Genomic DNA, 16,480 nt, shown 5'->3' with positions numbered 1-16,480 from the left:
TTGTTTAAGAAATAAGATATCATTTTTTAATGTTGTTGGGATATGACATGAAGTTGGTCACGTGATCAAATCATATAACGCCCGAAGGGCGTTATAACAGATTTGATCACGTACCAACTTCATGTCATATCCCAATAACATTCAAAAATGATATTTTATTTCTTATATTTATATTTTCTATTTTGATTTGTGTTCTTACCGAGCTTCCATGATTATGTAGCAGATGATCAAAATAACGATCGTAGAACACAAAATATAGTTCGTAAGAGTTTTATGGAATAAAAAATTGGGAACAATATCAAAGAGAATATAAGATATAGATATTTAATTGAAAATGTTAAAAAAAAGGACGAAACATGTGTAAAAATAAAGGTAATTTAGAGCGTAAAGTTAACTGAAATGACGACAAGAAGAGCGGAGTAAACTACATCCGTGGTGTGATTTGGTTGCGATCAGCGATGGAGAAACTTGAGTCGGTCTAGCTTACTAAGTTGAAAACGCAATTGTTGATCACAGATTTCGACAGAAATTCAAAGGATCTGAGAGAATTGATGGTGGATATGATGGGTCAAGTTAACGTTAAGCTCTTAGTCAGGTTTTTGGAAAGAAACAACGGTATGTTCATTGTTAGGACTCGCGGTTGTAGCCATGCAGGAGACGATTCAAGACAGTAGGACAGATTTAGACCAAGTGCAGGTAGGTTGCGTCTTTTATTTACCTTCAGTGTGTGTAAAATAAAATAAAAACGAACTGACGGAGTTTTTGTTCACTTGAGAGATTTCTGTTGTAGGATTTTAATGAAGACTCGCACCGGTACCCTGACATGAACATGTAAATGTTTCGAGCCTCGAAACCAGCCTCGCTTATAATCATGCCGAGTCATAGCCGTGATGGAAGTTGCCAGGAAACAACAGGCTAACTTATCATCATGAAGTAAATATATGTTGGCTTATAACTCTGCCTACATGTTTTCGCTTCCAATATCATAGAACTTTATTTTATAAATTCACCATGCAGTAGTTGCAGACGGTATTTAAAACTGTATAAAATGAAACAACAGAACGATATATGTTTAATGTTTCTCTTTTATAAATTGATGAAATTCTTGTTTGTTTACAAAATAAACTGTATAAATATCCTGCTGCGTTTATTTCTGTTATGATGTCATTGCAGTGGCGGATCCAAGGTTTACGAAAGGGTGTGTGTGAAAGACAAGTATTAGCCAAAATGCATAGCCATTTTGGGTGCCATTCTGGAATTTTACTCACACTATTTCTATTATTTAAATTTGTGGCGAGAGGGGGGGGGGTCTAAATCCCCCACTGCATTGCATAAGCAAGAAGCCAGGTGAAAATACAGGAACAGACTTTTGAAGCGGTGATTGTATTCATACGCAAGAACAAACTGATCACATGACCAAATTCATGTCACACGAAATTGAACATCAATTTCATTAGTACTGTCATATAAGGAAGTGCATTGGCAAATGTAAATATAGTCTGATGAGACAGAATATATTCAAAAACTTTTGCATAACAAGAATAATATTGCTATGGTCATCATCACGACACTAAGACATCGACGGCATTTTTCTGTTGACAATATCTACTCTCATTCATGTGTCGGTTCAATATATCCCAGTGAACTCAAGCTGAAAGACATTACTAAGTCTTCTACATTTGTTTCACATTATTATATATTGTATCTATTTCCCTCAATTAATTTAATAAGCGAAATTTAAGCCTATTCTGCATACGATCAGTTTTTTAATATATATATGCATGCACAATACTGACAAATAACTTAATGTTATAGGGGTTTTAACAGTTTCTTCGAAATTCAGCATTCCGCAAATTCTTTACGTTCGTTATAATAATCTTGCAAATACAACCTGTCATTTCAAAATGTTATGTCGTCCTTTACATTCTGATTTTAACTACTGATTACTCCGCTTATCTGGGATCCGGATTATAATAGGTCTTCAAAAAAACCCTTGCTTGTCGTTAGAGGCGACTAAATGGGGCGGTCCTTCGGATGAGACCGCAAAAACCGAGGTCCCGTGTCACAGCAGGTGTGGCATGATAAAGATTCCTCCCTGCTCAATGGCCATAAACGCCAAGCATAGGCCTAAATTTTGCCGCCCTTCACCGGCAGTGGTGACGTCTCCATATGAGTGAAATAATCTCAAGAGGGACATTAAACAATATTTAATCAATCAATATCTGATCAAGATTTAGGGTTCACTGCGGGTGTAACCGGTCAACAAGGGATGTTTACTCCTCCTTGGAACCTGATCCCACCTCTATTGTGTATAGCAGTCTGTGTTTGTCCTATTCTTAATTTTGTATTCTTTATAGGAGTTGTGAGATTGATCACTGTTCGTTATCTCCACCTTGATAGGAGTTGTGAGATTGATCACTGTTCGTTATCTTCACCTTTATAGGAGTTGTGAGATTGATCACTGTTCGTTATATTCACCTTTATAGGAGTTATGAGATTGATCACTGTTCGTTATCTTCACCTTTCCTGTTGGATGTTAAAGGCAAACCAACAACTCAACTTTATGACAAACGGGATTACTTCAGTTCATCCATCATAAACTTTCCAAACTTTCGTAGCAATATTCCATTATCACCAGCATATGATATTGATTTGAGAAGTAGGAGCACGTTCTATGTATGATCAAGTTTTAAACAGATTTAAACTAATGACAAATACGTTGTTATTACGTGGCTTTCAACAGTCTCTTAAAAAGTCAGCATAATTTGGCAGATTGTATAGTCGCTATAATGATGAAAAGGTAAAGATAATGAACAGTGATCAATCTCATTACTCCAATGAAGAATACAAAATTAACATAGGACAAACACGGACCCTTGGATATACCGGTACCAGAAGTGGGAATCGGGTGTCTAGGAGGAGTAAGCACCCCCTTTCGACCGGTCACACCAGCTGTGAACCCTATTATATCTTGACCTGGTAAACGAAGTAACCCGTAGTCAACTTCAGTTTGTAAGGAAATGCCTAATAATTGGTATGAAACATGTCCGACAGCATTTAGACAGATTGCATTAGTAAATTAAATCGTTATTACAACTATAGAATTTCCGAAATGCTGACTTTAATCGAAACTGTTTTTTAAAAAAAAAACCTCTGCAACATCAATTTATTTGTCAGTAACCTGCCTCGATTTAAAAACTGAGCATACAAAAAACGAGCTCTTGTGGAGTGCTGTAAAATTTAGGCCTATGCTCGGCGCTTACGGCCTTTCAGCATGGAGGGATCTTTATCGTGTCACGCCTACCTAATTTTGTATTATTTGTGATCTTTGCTAGCCAAGGGTGACGTTCCACGGCGTTTCTCTTAAACACCATGAAGTCACCCTTGACTAGCGAAGATGACTCTTTATAAGATTATGAGATTGCTAACTGTCCGTTATCGTCACTTGTTCATTAGCAAACGTAACAAAATGTACATTTGCTTTATATTTTGCAATTAGCTATCCTTCAGAAGGTCATTTTTGCCCCTAATCTTATTTAACATTCAGCAGAAGTATAAAACAAGATGTGTTCTTACAACTTCAATGCCCTCATAAGTGCATACACTGATGAAAGGCTTTACATAATATAATAGGTGTATTAACATTAAAACATTAAAAGATATGACCAATTTGGACCCATCCTAGAGCCAAAACCATGGGTTGTGAAATTCACCATTTTTTGTACATCTTTTTTTTTTGCTATTCCTTAGTATGCATTTAGATTTTATACAGTATCAGCAAACTTACACAATAACACTGTATAGTAAGTTTGGACCCAACCTGGGGTCAGAGCCCCTACCCCAGGGATCATGAAATTTACAATTTTGGTAGAAGCCTTCCTGCTCTACATCTTAATGCATTTAGTTTTTCTTAAACATGTGCAGTTCTTGAGAAGAGTTTTGAAAATTGGTCAATTTTGGGCAGTTTTTGCCCTGCCACTAAATACCCGGGCTGCAGGAGTCCTGAAATTTAAAATTTATGTCCCCCTTGTTCCAAAGATGCTTCATACCAAATTTGGAAAGAATCGGAATAATAGTTATCACTTAAGAAGTTAAAAATGTCTATTGTTCACCCATTTAATAACTGACCATTTTGGCCCCACTCTGATACCATAACCCCTATTCCTGGGATCATCAAATTTCCAATTTTGGTAAAGGACTACCTGTTCTTTCTAAATATCCATTTAGTTTCAATAGCAATAAAGATGTTATTTAAGTGTTTTACACATAAACACTATATAACAAGTTTGGCCCCGCCCTGGGTTCAGAACCCCCACCCGGGGAATCATGAAATTTACAATTTTGGTAGAAACCTTTTATTTTTGAAAATTGGTCAATTTGGGGCAGTTTTTGCCCCATCCCTAGGTCCCCAGAGTCCTGAAATTTACAATTTCTGTCCCCCTTGTCCCAAAGACGATTTATACTGAATATGAAAAGAATTGGACTAGTACAGTAGTCATCAAGAAGTTAAAAATGTTCAATTGTTAATGCACGACGGATGACGCACGACGACAGATGACAACCAATTGCAATTGGTCTTCATCCTTAAAACGTTTTTCAATCATTTTTTAAACAAGAGGCCCAAGGGCCTAGAATCGCTCTTCTGATAAATTGTACAACCCCACCATTTCTATTCTTAGCCTCTTAGTATTCTAAATCTTTAGTTAAATCCTAAGAATTCAAAAAAATTAGGTCAATGTGACCTACTTTTTGGTTTACACATTTTGAGAACCCAAGAAATATCAACTGACAAAGTTTGATGATTTTAAGCCAATTAGTATCTGAATATTGAAATATAGCTGTCAAATTCCAATCGTAGGTCATGGTGACCTACTTTTTGGTCAGCGAACTCCGAACATGCAAGACCCATCAACTGACAAAGTTTGATGACTGTAGGTCAAATAGTATCTGAAATATATAAATATAGCCGTCAAATTCCAAAAGTAGGTCAAGGTGACCTACTTTTTCGTCAACACCCTTCAAACATGCAAGACGCATCAACTGACAAAGTTTGATGACTGTAGGTCAAATAGTATCTGAAATATATAAATATAGCCGTCCAATTCCAAAAGTAGGTCAAGTTGACCTACTTTTTGGTCGAAAACCTTCGAACATGCAAGACCCAACAACTGACAAAGTTTGATGACTGTAGGTCAAATAGTATCTGAAATATATAAATATAGCCGTCCAATTCCAAAAGTAGGTCAAGGTGACCTACTTTTTGGTTGAAACCCTTCGAACATGCAAGACCCATCAACTGACAAAGTTTGATGACTGTAGGTCAAATAGTATCTGAAATATATAAATATAGCCGTCAAATTCCAAAAGTAGGTCAAGGTGACCTACTTTTTGGTCGACACACTCCGTAGACTCAAGATGCATCAACTGTCAAAGTTTGATGATTGTAGGTCAATTAGTGACTGAAATATATAAATATAACTGTCAAATGCCAAAAGTAGGTCACAGTGACCTACTTTTTGGTCGATACACTCCGAAGACTCAAGATGCATCAACTGACAAAGTTTGATGATTGTAGGTCAAATAGTGTCTGAAATATAGTAATTTAGCTGTCAAATACCAAAAGTAGGTCACGGTGACCTACTTTTTGGTCGACACAAACCGAAGACTGAAGACGCATCAACTGACAAAGTTTGATGATCCTAGGTTTTACAGTGCCCAAAATATGCATCTAAAATTGAAAATGTGAAATTTGAATATCTGCAAAATTCAAAAGGTAGGTCACTGTGACCTACTTTTTTATAAATATGTTTCAAGGCCTCGAGATGCATCAACTTACAAGATTTGATGATTCTAATCCTCTCGGTATTTGAAATAACAACTTAAAATATATCTATAAATGATAAGCCATAAAATTCAGAAAGTAGGTCACGGTGACCTATTTTTCAGTTGACGCATTTCAAGGTCCCATGATCCACCAACTGACAAGTTTTGATGATCATAGGCTTCAAAGTGTCCAAGATATGCATCAAAATTAATTTTAAAATAAATACCTGCAAAATTCAAAAAGTAGGTCACCGTGACCTACTTTTGAGACAACTTGACACAAGGTCCTAAGATGCATCAACTTTAAAAATTTGATGATCCTAGTCCTTATAATGACTAAAATATCAAAGATTTAAGAAAATATAAATTTAGGTCAACTTTGAAGTGACCTTGAGACCACGCCCTTTGCCCCAGGGTAATGCCTTGAACAATTTTTAATCTACAACATATCCTCATCCTTATGTGTAAGTTTGGTGATAATCTGCCCAGTGGTTCTTGAGAAGAAGATTTTTTAGCAACCACTACTTTTGTTTGTGTTTTCCTGATTATCTCCCCTTGTTAAATGGTCACATCCCTCTATTTAGTATGTATGAAAGCCCTTAGGCCAATGATACCCTGTAACAAATTTGAAAAAAATTGGCCAAGGGGTTCTTGAGTTATAGCCCTTTATCTAAAACGTTTACGCACACCGCACAAATGGCCATAGCATTAGCTCTTTGAGCCTTCGGCTCAGAAGAGCTAAAAATGGGATATCTAATTTCAACTACATGTAAAAGCTTTCCATTTCACAAATTCTTGTGTATGGCATTGTACTTTTCAAATGAATCATCTGGTTTCAAAAAATACACTAACATAGATACATGTACTATATATTGTGTTTTATTATTAAATAACACAAATGCATATTGATGATTAAATACATGTATATCCATGAAAGATAAAACAAACTAGTTATTAAAATTTCAACATAATAACACAAATGTACACTAAATCATCCAAAATAGACACAATTCGGAGTGGCATTTCAAATCGTATAAAAAGGAAAGACTCCAATACAACAAAATACTAGCAACAGTGACTCAAATGAAATATTACACTATACCTTACAAATACACAGACTACACAATCCCATACATGTCCTAAACTTACATGTAGGTATCTGGGTGAATTTTTCCATTTTACATCAATAGTGATGAATGAAATTAAAAGGCTTGAATTTCAAAACATGATCTCTGTTTATAATAATACATGTAACAAAAAATGTTTAGCATGCAGTTGTATATGTTGTATTCTGGTACAATATTACTCCCTCCCCGGACTAATAAAACTAAAAGTATGTACAACTCCAAACATGATACAGGTACATATCTACATCTATTTATATATATATTAAAACCATCTTTGATAAAAAGCACACGTACATGTAATATACATACATTACTATTGTCTAGGATCTCTAATCACATGTACATGTAATATACACATATATTATTAGTCTAGGACCTCTAATCACTTTGTAGACAACTGGAATGTGAATTGCCCATATAAATCTTAAAATGCCCATATGCCACAACACTCACTCGAGTCGTATCCATAATGATCAACTTTATCACATCATGCAGAAATTATTCATGAATTAAAGAAAATATCGATATTCTTGATTCCAGTAACAAATTATTTGTACCACTTTAATAATTGCAAACACTTGACCTGGACTGGAATAATTTTTTGTCTTCTGATCAGTAGAATGCTATGACAGCAATTCTTGAATTCTTCTCGCTTTCAAAACGAAAAATAACTTTTCTTTAAGACCACATAATAGCTCAGTGTGTAACTCGTTTATTGATTTGATACATGTATGGCATATATGTTCATTTTGGAAAAGTTAAAAAAAAAAACAACCTGAAACATTATCTGATTTAAAAAGCTCGAGTGTTTGACTAAAGTAGACAAGTTATAGGTACTGGTAATGAAATACTATATTGCAATATATAAAATTTTAAAAGCATCTACACCTTGATATAGAGATTTTTACTCTATTACCTCACTAGACCTTGAAAGTTTCTCAAATTAGCATGAACTGATTTAATCATGAAAGATATAATATGTAATAAATACATACATGTATATCAAAATGGCCGAAGATGTGCAATTCTAGATAAAAAAGAAAAACAACATTATTTTCAGAACTTTTCTACAGTAAAATAGGAACATAAGACCCTGGCAGTTTTGAACTCTGGATCTGCAGGTCTGTAACCCGAGAAGCTATGATGAGAGATAAACAAATCGATCAGAACAAATAATTTCACAAAACATTTAAATTGCCATCTTGTGACATAGTGGACATTATAAAAAGTATATCATTAAGTCTTGGTGTAATGAGCTACCTTTAAAGAGAAATTACCATTTAATGCATTTGCAACTACAACACAACACTCTATCAACATGCATTTTTTGCTTATTTATGTTAAAACTTGATTAATCAAATTATACAATGTACCATTAAACAGAGAGAAAAATATACAGAAAAGTAAATGGATTTCAGTGTTCAACCATGTCCAAAAAAATTCTGAAATTATGAAAAATACATGTTCACTACATTATCCTATTATATGTCTCGGACATTTTTGTAAAATATGTTATGCATTACTGAATGAAATAAAAAAAAATTGCAACACAACATAACACAAATTTCACCAAAAAAAATACACAAGTACCATTACTGAATCATGTTCTACATGTATATATACCTTTAAATCTCATCAAAATTGTTCTAAAAAGATTTACATATCTACATGCAACTTAAATACATTTCTCAGGTACATCATTAAAGTCCTCATAGTCTGTGTAATCATCAGTTGATGACCCGTCCTCCTCACTGAATCTTTGTGTATCTACTGAAGGTTCGTCCTCATCTGAATGATCGATTGCAATGGGTGTCCGGCTCCCTGATAGATTTGATGAACACTCATCCATTGGTACTGCTGAAGAGCTTTCCTCGTCATCAAAAGAATGCTTGGATCCACCAATAGGAGAATCGTGCTCTGGATATGAAGAACAACTACTGTCATTTTCCTCCGACTGATCATTGTTATCGATGGCAGTGTATTTATATGGAGTCACAGAAGCACTGTCTTCATCATTTGAGAGATTTTCTGTTTCCAAAGACGGACTTGTATTTCCCTCATCATAATACTGATTAAGAGAATGCTTTTCCTCTTCATCCATCAAAGAATTTTGGTATTCAGAATTTTCTTTTGCTAAGCCATCTTGTAAAAGTTCCTCAAACTCTGGATTGGCCACATCTTTATGCCTCCTCGCAATATGCCTGACCAAACTTCTTTTGTATCGAACTTTCATTGGACAATAGGGACACTGTATATCACTGGTCATGGTGTGTGTAAGCTTGTGAACCTTGAGATTGGATTTCCTGTCGAATATCTTGTCGCATATATCACATTGATATGCTGTTCCTTCATGTCTCTTCATATGACATTTCAAAGTGTCATCCCGACTAAAAATCTTCAAACATATCTTGCATTGATGAATTTTTTCTTCCTCTGGATGACGTCTTGAAATGTGTAACAGCAACTGTTTCCTTAACTGAAAGGTTTCTTCACATTCCGGACATTTAAAATCAGTGTCTTTTTCATGAATCGTGACATGCTTTATCAAATCTCTTTCTCGAGAAAATGTTCGGCTGCATACCTCACATGAAAATGGTTTGCTGCCCATGTGTGTTGTCAAGTGGTAACGTAAACTGCTACGTGACAAAAACTTTTTACCACACTGTTCACACAAATGACTTGCTTTCTTCTCCCGCTCTACAGGATTGTGAACATAAGCATGTCTTTGAAGGGCATACTTATCTTTGAAGGTACAAGGACATTGGTCACAAGCAAAATTTCTCTCAGTTTTATGAGTAGTCATGTGTGATTTAAGTAGACCATCAGTTGAAAACTTCTTCTCGCAAACACCGCAGAAGAACTTCTTGTAGTCTTCATTTGTGTCTTCTGCAACTTTATGGGTTAGCTGATGGCGCTTAAGGTGAGCTTTGGTTAAGAAGTAACATCCACATTGTTCGCACGTAATCCTTTGCTCTGGGTCATGAGTCTTCATATGCTTATTCAAAGTTTCTTTCCTAGAGTAACTCTTCTTACAAATTGTGCAATCGTAGCGTGCTTTTGTGCCAGAACGAATTTCATGAGATTCTTTGTGCGATTTTAGTGTGGTGCTCGTATAAAACGTCTTCTCGCATATGTCGCACTGAAATGGACGTATACCCAAGTGTCGACGAATATGGCGCTTCAAACTTGACCTTTCACTGAAATTCATCCCACATAGATCACAAGTGTGTGGTTTCTCACCAGAGTGAATTTTCATATGAGAGTTCATATGTGCAATTTGTTTAAAAGCTTTACCACAAACTTCACAGGAATATGGTTTTTCATTGGAATGAATGCGAAAATGAATACGTAACTCCTTGCGTGTCTTAAAAAGCTTAAAGCATTCAGAGCACTCGCGCCATTTCTTGCCATCAATAATTTTCACATCAACATCCATGATGGTTTCTTTGTGCATCTTGTTGTGTGCCTTTCTCTCTGCTCTAGTCCTAAAGAGCTTAGTGCACATTGAACACTCATGGAACTTCTTTCCATTGATAATTTTAACAAAATATTTCCTTGTGCCTTTCACAGGCTTAAGGCGGTTTTGTTCCTCGGTTATTGCACTATCATTACCTACATCAGTCTCCAATCCATTGAAATGTTCGTTTCCCGATTCATTTTCTATCACCACTGACTCCAGGTAAGCAGTGTTTTCATCCACTGGCTCAGGAGCTGACAAACTAGCACCATTAGCCCCCGAGTCTACGGTGTTTGAATGATCTCCCATTTCTATAAACATACTGTTGCCTGAAAATCGTGTGTACATTTGTATTTCCTTTTCATCCTCCAACTGTGAAACTTTGTCATCATTTCTGGGAATCTCATCATGACTTTCTTCTGGATTCTTTGGAAAATGATCAGCTGAATTTGACCCCTGTTGATGATCATTTGCAGATTTCCCATACACATCAATCACTGCATTCACGTCAGAAGTTACTTGAGGTTCCTTTTGAAGACTTTGTTTTTTCTTGAATGCCAAACTTCTCCTTGAAGAACTAGACCCTGTTTCATTGGTTGCAAACTGATTTGAATCAATTTGCGGATTATTAATAGCAGCATTACTATTTGATGGGTTTGCTTCTTTGAAAAGATGTTGCGAGTTTGTTTCCGAAGAATTAATCAAACTGGGGACTGAATTACCAGTCACGGTTTTAGGGGTATGTGAATTACAAATATTGTCATTCAAATTTGTTGGTTCACTCTTGACCATGTTGTTTATTGTGCTATATAATATAGAATCAAGCTTTGACATCGCTTCCATTTTATCACGTGAACTGCCCTTTGTCCACAAACTGGGATTTGAGAAAATATCCCGAATAGGATCACGCTGGCGTTGCTGTGAATCCATGTTTTAAGATAACTTTACGTGGTATGTGGTTTATAATCGGCTTTTATTTGTCCTAATCAGTCTTTTTGATTTTGTCCATTTCGTAACCATCACTACAGATATGATATCAATCTTTGAAATGCATGTTTCTGATGAATCATTTGATGATAACTATGCACTAACCACTTCTAGTTTTGGTAATAGCCTGAAAAAAAAAAAAAAGAACACCAATTATGCAAAACAAAAGGTCTCCTAATTTAATCTTAATACACCAATTACCTTTAAAAAAAAAAACCTTTAAAATGAAAAAAAACAAACATTTCATCACATCTTCCCTGCATTGAGCTTGATAGAAATGTTTTTAATAACCATATTTAGTATAAAGTAAGAATATGGCAGTTATTTGGAAAGCTGAATGTGAACTGAAAATCTCCTCTCACCATCCTATTGAAAATTATGTCAATTGTTGAATCTGTTGAGCTTGTTGATAAAATTCAACACCTCTTTCAGCATCAAAATTATGTACATGTATATGATTAACAAGACAACCTACATCAATATCCTGAACAAAACATTATTTGGATTTTACATGTATTGAGACATTCTACGCTGTTCTACTACAACTACTTTCATGTAGCACATAAGAGAAGAAAATCTAATTTCAAAATGTTTTTATCTTTCCTAAATGGTGAAAAATCTTTATTTCTGTCCATTTATCATCAAAAGTCTCAAAACTATTCCATATCACACTTTTCCTGCACACAAACTGTATTTTGGCAGGATTTTTTTGCCATACCCTGTTAAAACACTCCTACATGAAGTGCTGCTCCTCTACCATAGCTGCATAGATTCAAGTGACTACAACATAAAACTGCATTCATCGATACTCTATTGCCATTATCAATATTCACAATCTCTGTGGCCCCATCTTGAATTTTGGGCCACATCAAATGTGAACAAACTTGGTGTGAACTTAACAAACTGAATTCTAAACTACATGAGGATGCTTGAAGATTAATTTGACAGGCTGTATACCTTGTGATTCTTGAAAAGATTTTTATATCCCTATGTAAGATATAAACCCTATCGTAGCCCTGCCCTCGTCCTTGGAGCTGTACTTTGAACAAGCTTAAATCTATACTACATTAAGATGCATGAGTATTGTTTTGACAAATTCTACCCTTGTGTTTCTTGCGAGAAAGATTTTAAGAATGTGCCTTATATCCCTAAGCAAGCAAGACTTGAAACCCATATTACTTTCATGTAAATAAAATACTCAAATCTGATTGGTTAAGAAATGTTTGAAAAAAACGTTTCCATGCAATGGGAATGATGGAGGTGATGCTACCTAGTAGTTTATGAAACACGAAACATTACTTGACAATAGGTCATATCATAAACAAAGGCCCATGGGTCACAGCTCTCACCTGAGTAACATTAGCCCTGCTATTCTTCAAATGATTTTAACCCACCCACCACCCCACTCTTTATTCCCAATAAAAATTGTTACCCAAATCTAACTCTACAGGATCTCTGAATCCACACAATATGGGAATGCTTCAATATCAATATGAAGAACATCTCATTCTTCTGTTAAGGTGAAGAAATCCGATATACATGCATTAACAATTTGAACAAACTTTAATCTGCACTACCTGCGCTGAAAAAAAATGTCTCCACCCGTGCGCGGTGATAAGCTTAGACCTTTTCAATCTGCACCGAGTTAGCATCTGCCCATCACACTGTGACGTCAAATTTTTGACTGTAACAGATGAACATTACAAATGTTGTATATTTCATTTCTTGCCACTTAATGTGCCCCCATCTTAGAAGCGAGAATCAATAAGGGTCTTTCAATTACATGTATGACCTTAAAAATGGAGGTCCTATGCCACAGCAGACATTGACAAATTGAAGAGCCCTCTCTGCTACATGCAGCCCTGAACACTAAGCATTGGTTTGAATTGGTAGTACTTCACCTAAAACAGGCGATGCCTTAATATGAAAGAAAAATCCTCCCTCAAAGGGACTTAAAGAAATTTTAAAAATCAAACCAATAAATTCCTATTTAAAACTTATATCCCCTATTATGGCCCCATCCTACCTTACTAGACAATCATTTGAACAACTGTGAATATTCACTCTTTAAGGAAGTTTTCACGTAAAGTTTGTCTTTTCTGGCCCAGTGGTTCTTGAGAAGAAGTTTCTTTTAATATATCACCCAATTTTAATAAATTGCTACAGGATATAGATCCTGAAATATTAAAACAAACTTGGATGCCCTTTACACAAGGATGCTTTGTGCCAATTTGGGATCACATTGACCCAATGGTTCAGGAGAAGATGACCATGTGAAAAACTCACAGACAGACAGATGGATGGACTGACACCCAGCAGATGACAGACAACAGGTGATCACAAAGGCTCTCTTGAACTTTAATCTGGTAGCTAAAAATTCTTAACCCAACCTTGAACCCCAGGAGTAATAATATGACAGGGCTCAACATTAACTTTTTTTCCTACTTGTCCATTTGGACAAGAGTCAAAGATATTTACTTGTCCGAACTTCAACTTCACTTGTCCGAAAAATTTTCTAAAAAGGATATAATATCATCAATTTGAAAACTGTATTTAATTTACTTAATATATAGTTTATTTTTATACCTGCTTGATTGATTTTTTTTTTTTATCTTATTCTCTTGATAAAAACAACAAACGCATAAAACAAAATTTTATCTAGACTTCCCATCTTGAATCAATGACTTCGTAAGATCCATGGATGCTATCTCACCAGAGGGCGCGCTACGTTGTGGAGCGTAGCGTAATGCTCTCTGGTAAGAGATTGCAATGGGTGATTGAAAGAAGTACGCAATAAGTGAACACCACTCCCGATGGAGTTTGACTCAGCTAGTTTACATAGCGATCGAAGTTCATTTTCTATGCATTATACAAGTACTTCCGACTCTCAACTACCGATAAACTTTTTCACAAAATTGTTTGGAAACTTCTTTACATAAAACAGCACTTGTCCAATCGGACAATTGCCCATCAATATTCACTTGTCCGAAATGTTTTTCCACTGGTACCAGACAAGCGGACAAACGTAAATGTTGACCCCTGTATGAACAAAAAAGAATCTACATTAAATGCTTGCATATTAATTTGTTATATTGGACCTTGGAGTTCGTAATTTTAGAGAACATTTTAAATAAATATTCCTCTATTTCTTTATTCTAAATCTTTAAAATCCTATTTTGGCCTCACCCTGGCTCAGAGGATATTGATTTGATGAATCTTATATGCAAGTTATGGTTTTTCTGGTCCAGCGCTTCCTGCAAAGATCCTTCAAACACTCTACCCTATTCTTATCATTTCTTCCTTACAGACAGCATGGCACCTCCATGGCTAGAGTGTTTGCTTTCTGTGTGGGAGGTTGTGAGTTTGAGCTCCACCCATATCTTGACTGCGTCCAATGTAAGATGTAAAGATAGGTTCTGACTGCTCCTATGCCAAATCCTCTGCATTTAGAAGTGCGAGTCGCAAGTCTTTTGGATGAGGCCTTAGAACTGAAGTTTTATGTTGCAACAGGAGTTGGAAAATAAAGAACCCTCACCATTTATTACATGTAAAATGACCTGAGCACCATGCATATAGGTCTAAACATGTGTCTGTAGACTTCATCTACAGCTAGCGACGTCTCAATATGAGTGAAAACCTTGACAGCAGATATAAAAAATCAGCAAACAAAAATAACACACAATGAGACAATCAGACCAGTTTAAATCTAAACTCAAGCATTTGTGCATCAAAAAGATATCAATAAAAAAAAGTTTGAAAGTACAAAGGATTCCAAGTTCAATAAATGTGATATGAAATTGGGTCAAAATTGGCTTAAAACATTAAAAAATATTGAATACAAACATGATTTTGCATGAAAAATATAGCACTTGGGACTTTTAACCATTCCAATACTTCTGTCCACTGTTTGCATCTCCCTTTGTAAGGGATGTGATCCTTCACTTTAACCAATTGATCCCCTTCATCCAAAAATTAACTGTGGCAAGTTTGAACTGACAAATTTCTATTGAGAACTTTTCACTTTTTACATGTAACTATGCTAAATCCATATGTCATAACATGTAAATGTATACTTAATAATAAAATATTCTACATGTTTCTTATGACATTCATACTGGAATTTTATTTATTTTTTCAAAGAAAAGTTTAGCTATAAATCCCATGATTCAACTCTTTGTAAATTATTTAAACGGTCACATTTTTCTGGATGCCAAAAAATTCTTGTTTTCCTTTTTTAATTTTTTTTTTTTTTAATCTTCTTTTCTTTTAATTCAAATTTGCTCTTTTAAAATAACTAAAACACAGGTCAACAGGTCAGAAAAATCATATCAACAGCTTTTATATATATATATATATATATATATATATATACTATTTGAAAGAAATAGTACATGCTAAATTTCATTCTCAAGCAATGACAAATCAATACTTTTGTTATTTTAGCATAACCGCAAGTTTAATCATGTCAACAGTCAATTTCAAAGTCTTTAATCAAACTGAAACTGTCCTTATTGATATGAATCCAAGAAAAGTAATACTTTCATTTACTTTGTTTATTTATTCATTTTAGATTATAACTAAAATATTTCAAGAGTGAATTTTAAAAACTACAATGTATGTCTACCGCGCGTATACCGTGTTTTAGCACGACCTCACAAGCCGCAAACAATGGCCAAAACAATGATATCGGGCATCGATTTGCAGTATTTCATATGAATTTTGCTGTTTTCTTCGAATTTTCATCTTGTCTTTACTTTGAAAAACAGTATTTAAAATATCCTATTTATCTCGAATATTGCATTTTTACGAAAACAAATTTCCAATGACCCTGACCTTCCCTAAGGCGGATCTTGGTTCGAATGCTAATTTTATGCATGAATTTATGGTACAAACTAAATAATCACCCCCATAATTTACAGCATGATTGATCAAATGGAAACTTGAGATATCTCCTTACCTTACTTCTGCTGAGAATTTGCTCCAGATGTCCCCGATGCTGGTTTTCTATCATTGTTAGATTCCCTTCTCAATCGATGTTTATGTTTTGTTCGAACCCATTCCGGAATGGATGCGTTTAGTACAAGCT

At 35.1% G+C, this 16,480-nt stretch overlaps 1 protein-coding gene and 1 long non-coding RNA gene across 2 annotated transcripts; one reads left to right on the top strand and one right to left on the bottom strand.

The window, feature by feature from the left end:
* The first annotated feature begins 282 nt into the window (after nucleotides 1-282).
* Nucleotides 283-1,139, top strand: LOC130048210 (uncharacterized). The gene is made up of 2 exons (XR_008797068.1): nucleotides 283-696; nucleotides 791-1,139. It is a non-coding gene; the product is annotated as an uncharacterized LOC130048210 (long non-coding RNA).
* Nucleotides 1,140-6,680: 5,541 nt separating this feature from the next.
* On the bottom strand, nucleotides 6,681-16,480 carry LOC125655462 (zinc finger protein 271-like). Its single transcript, XM_048885766.2, has 2 exons — nucleotides 16,352-16,480; nucleotides 6,681-11,521 (listed from the first exon to the last, which is right to left on the bottom strand). The coding sequence occupies exon 2, from the start codon at nucleotides 11,335-11,337 to the stop codon at nucleotides 8,626-8,628; it is 2,712 nt and encodes a 903-aa protein (XP_048741723.1). The 5' UTR covers nucleotides 11,338-11,521; nucleotides 16,352-16,480; the 3' UTR covers nucleotides 6,681-8,625.

Source organism: Ostrea edulis, chromosome 7 (assembly GCF_947568905.1).
Source record: "Ostrea edulis chromosome 7, xbOstEdul1.1, whole genome shotgun sequence".
NCBI lineage: Eukaryota > Metazoa > Mollusca > Bivalvia > Ostreida > Ostreidae > Ostrea > Ostrea edulis.
Note: the sequence above shows the minus strand (reverse complement) of the source record. Positions and strands in the feature narration are given on the sequence as shown.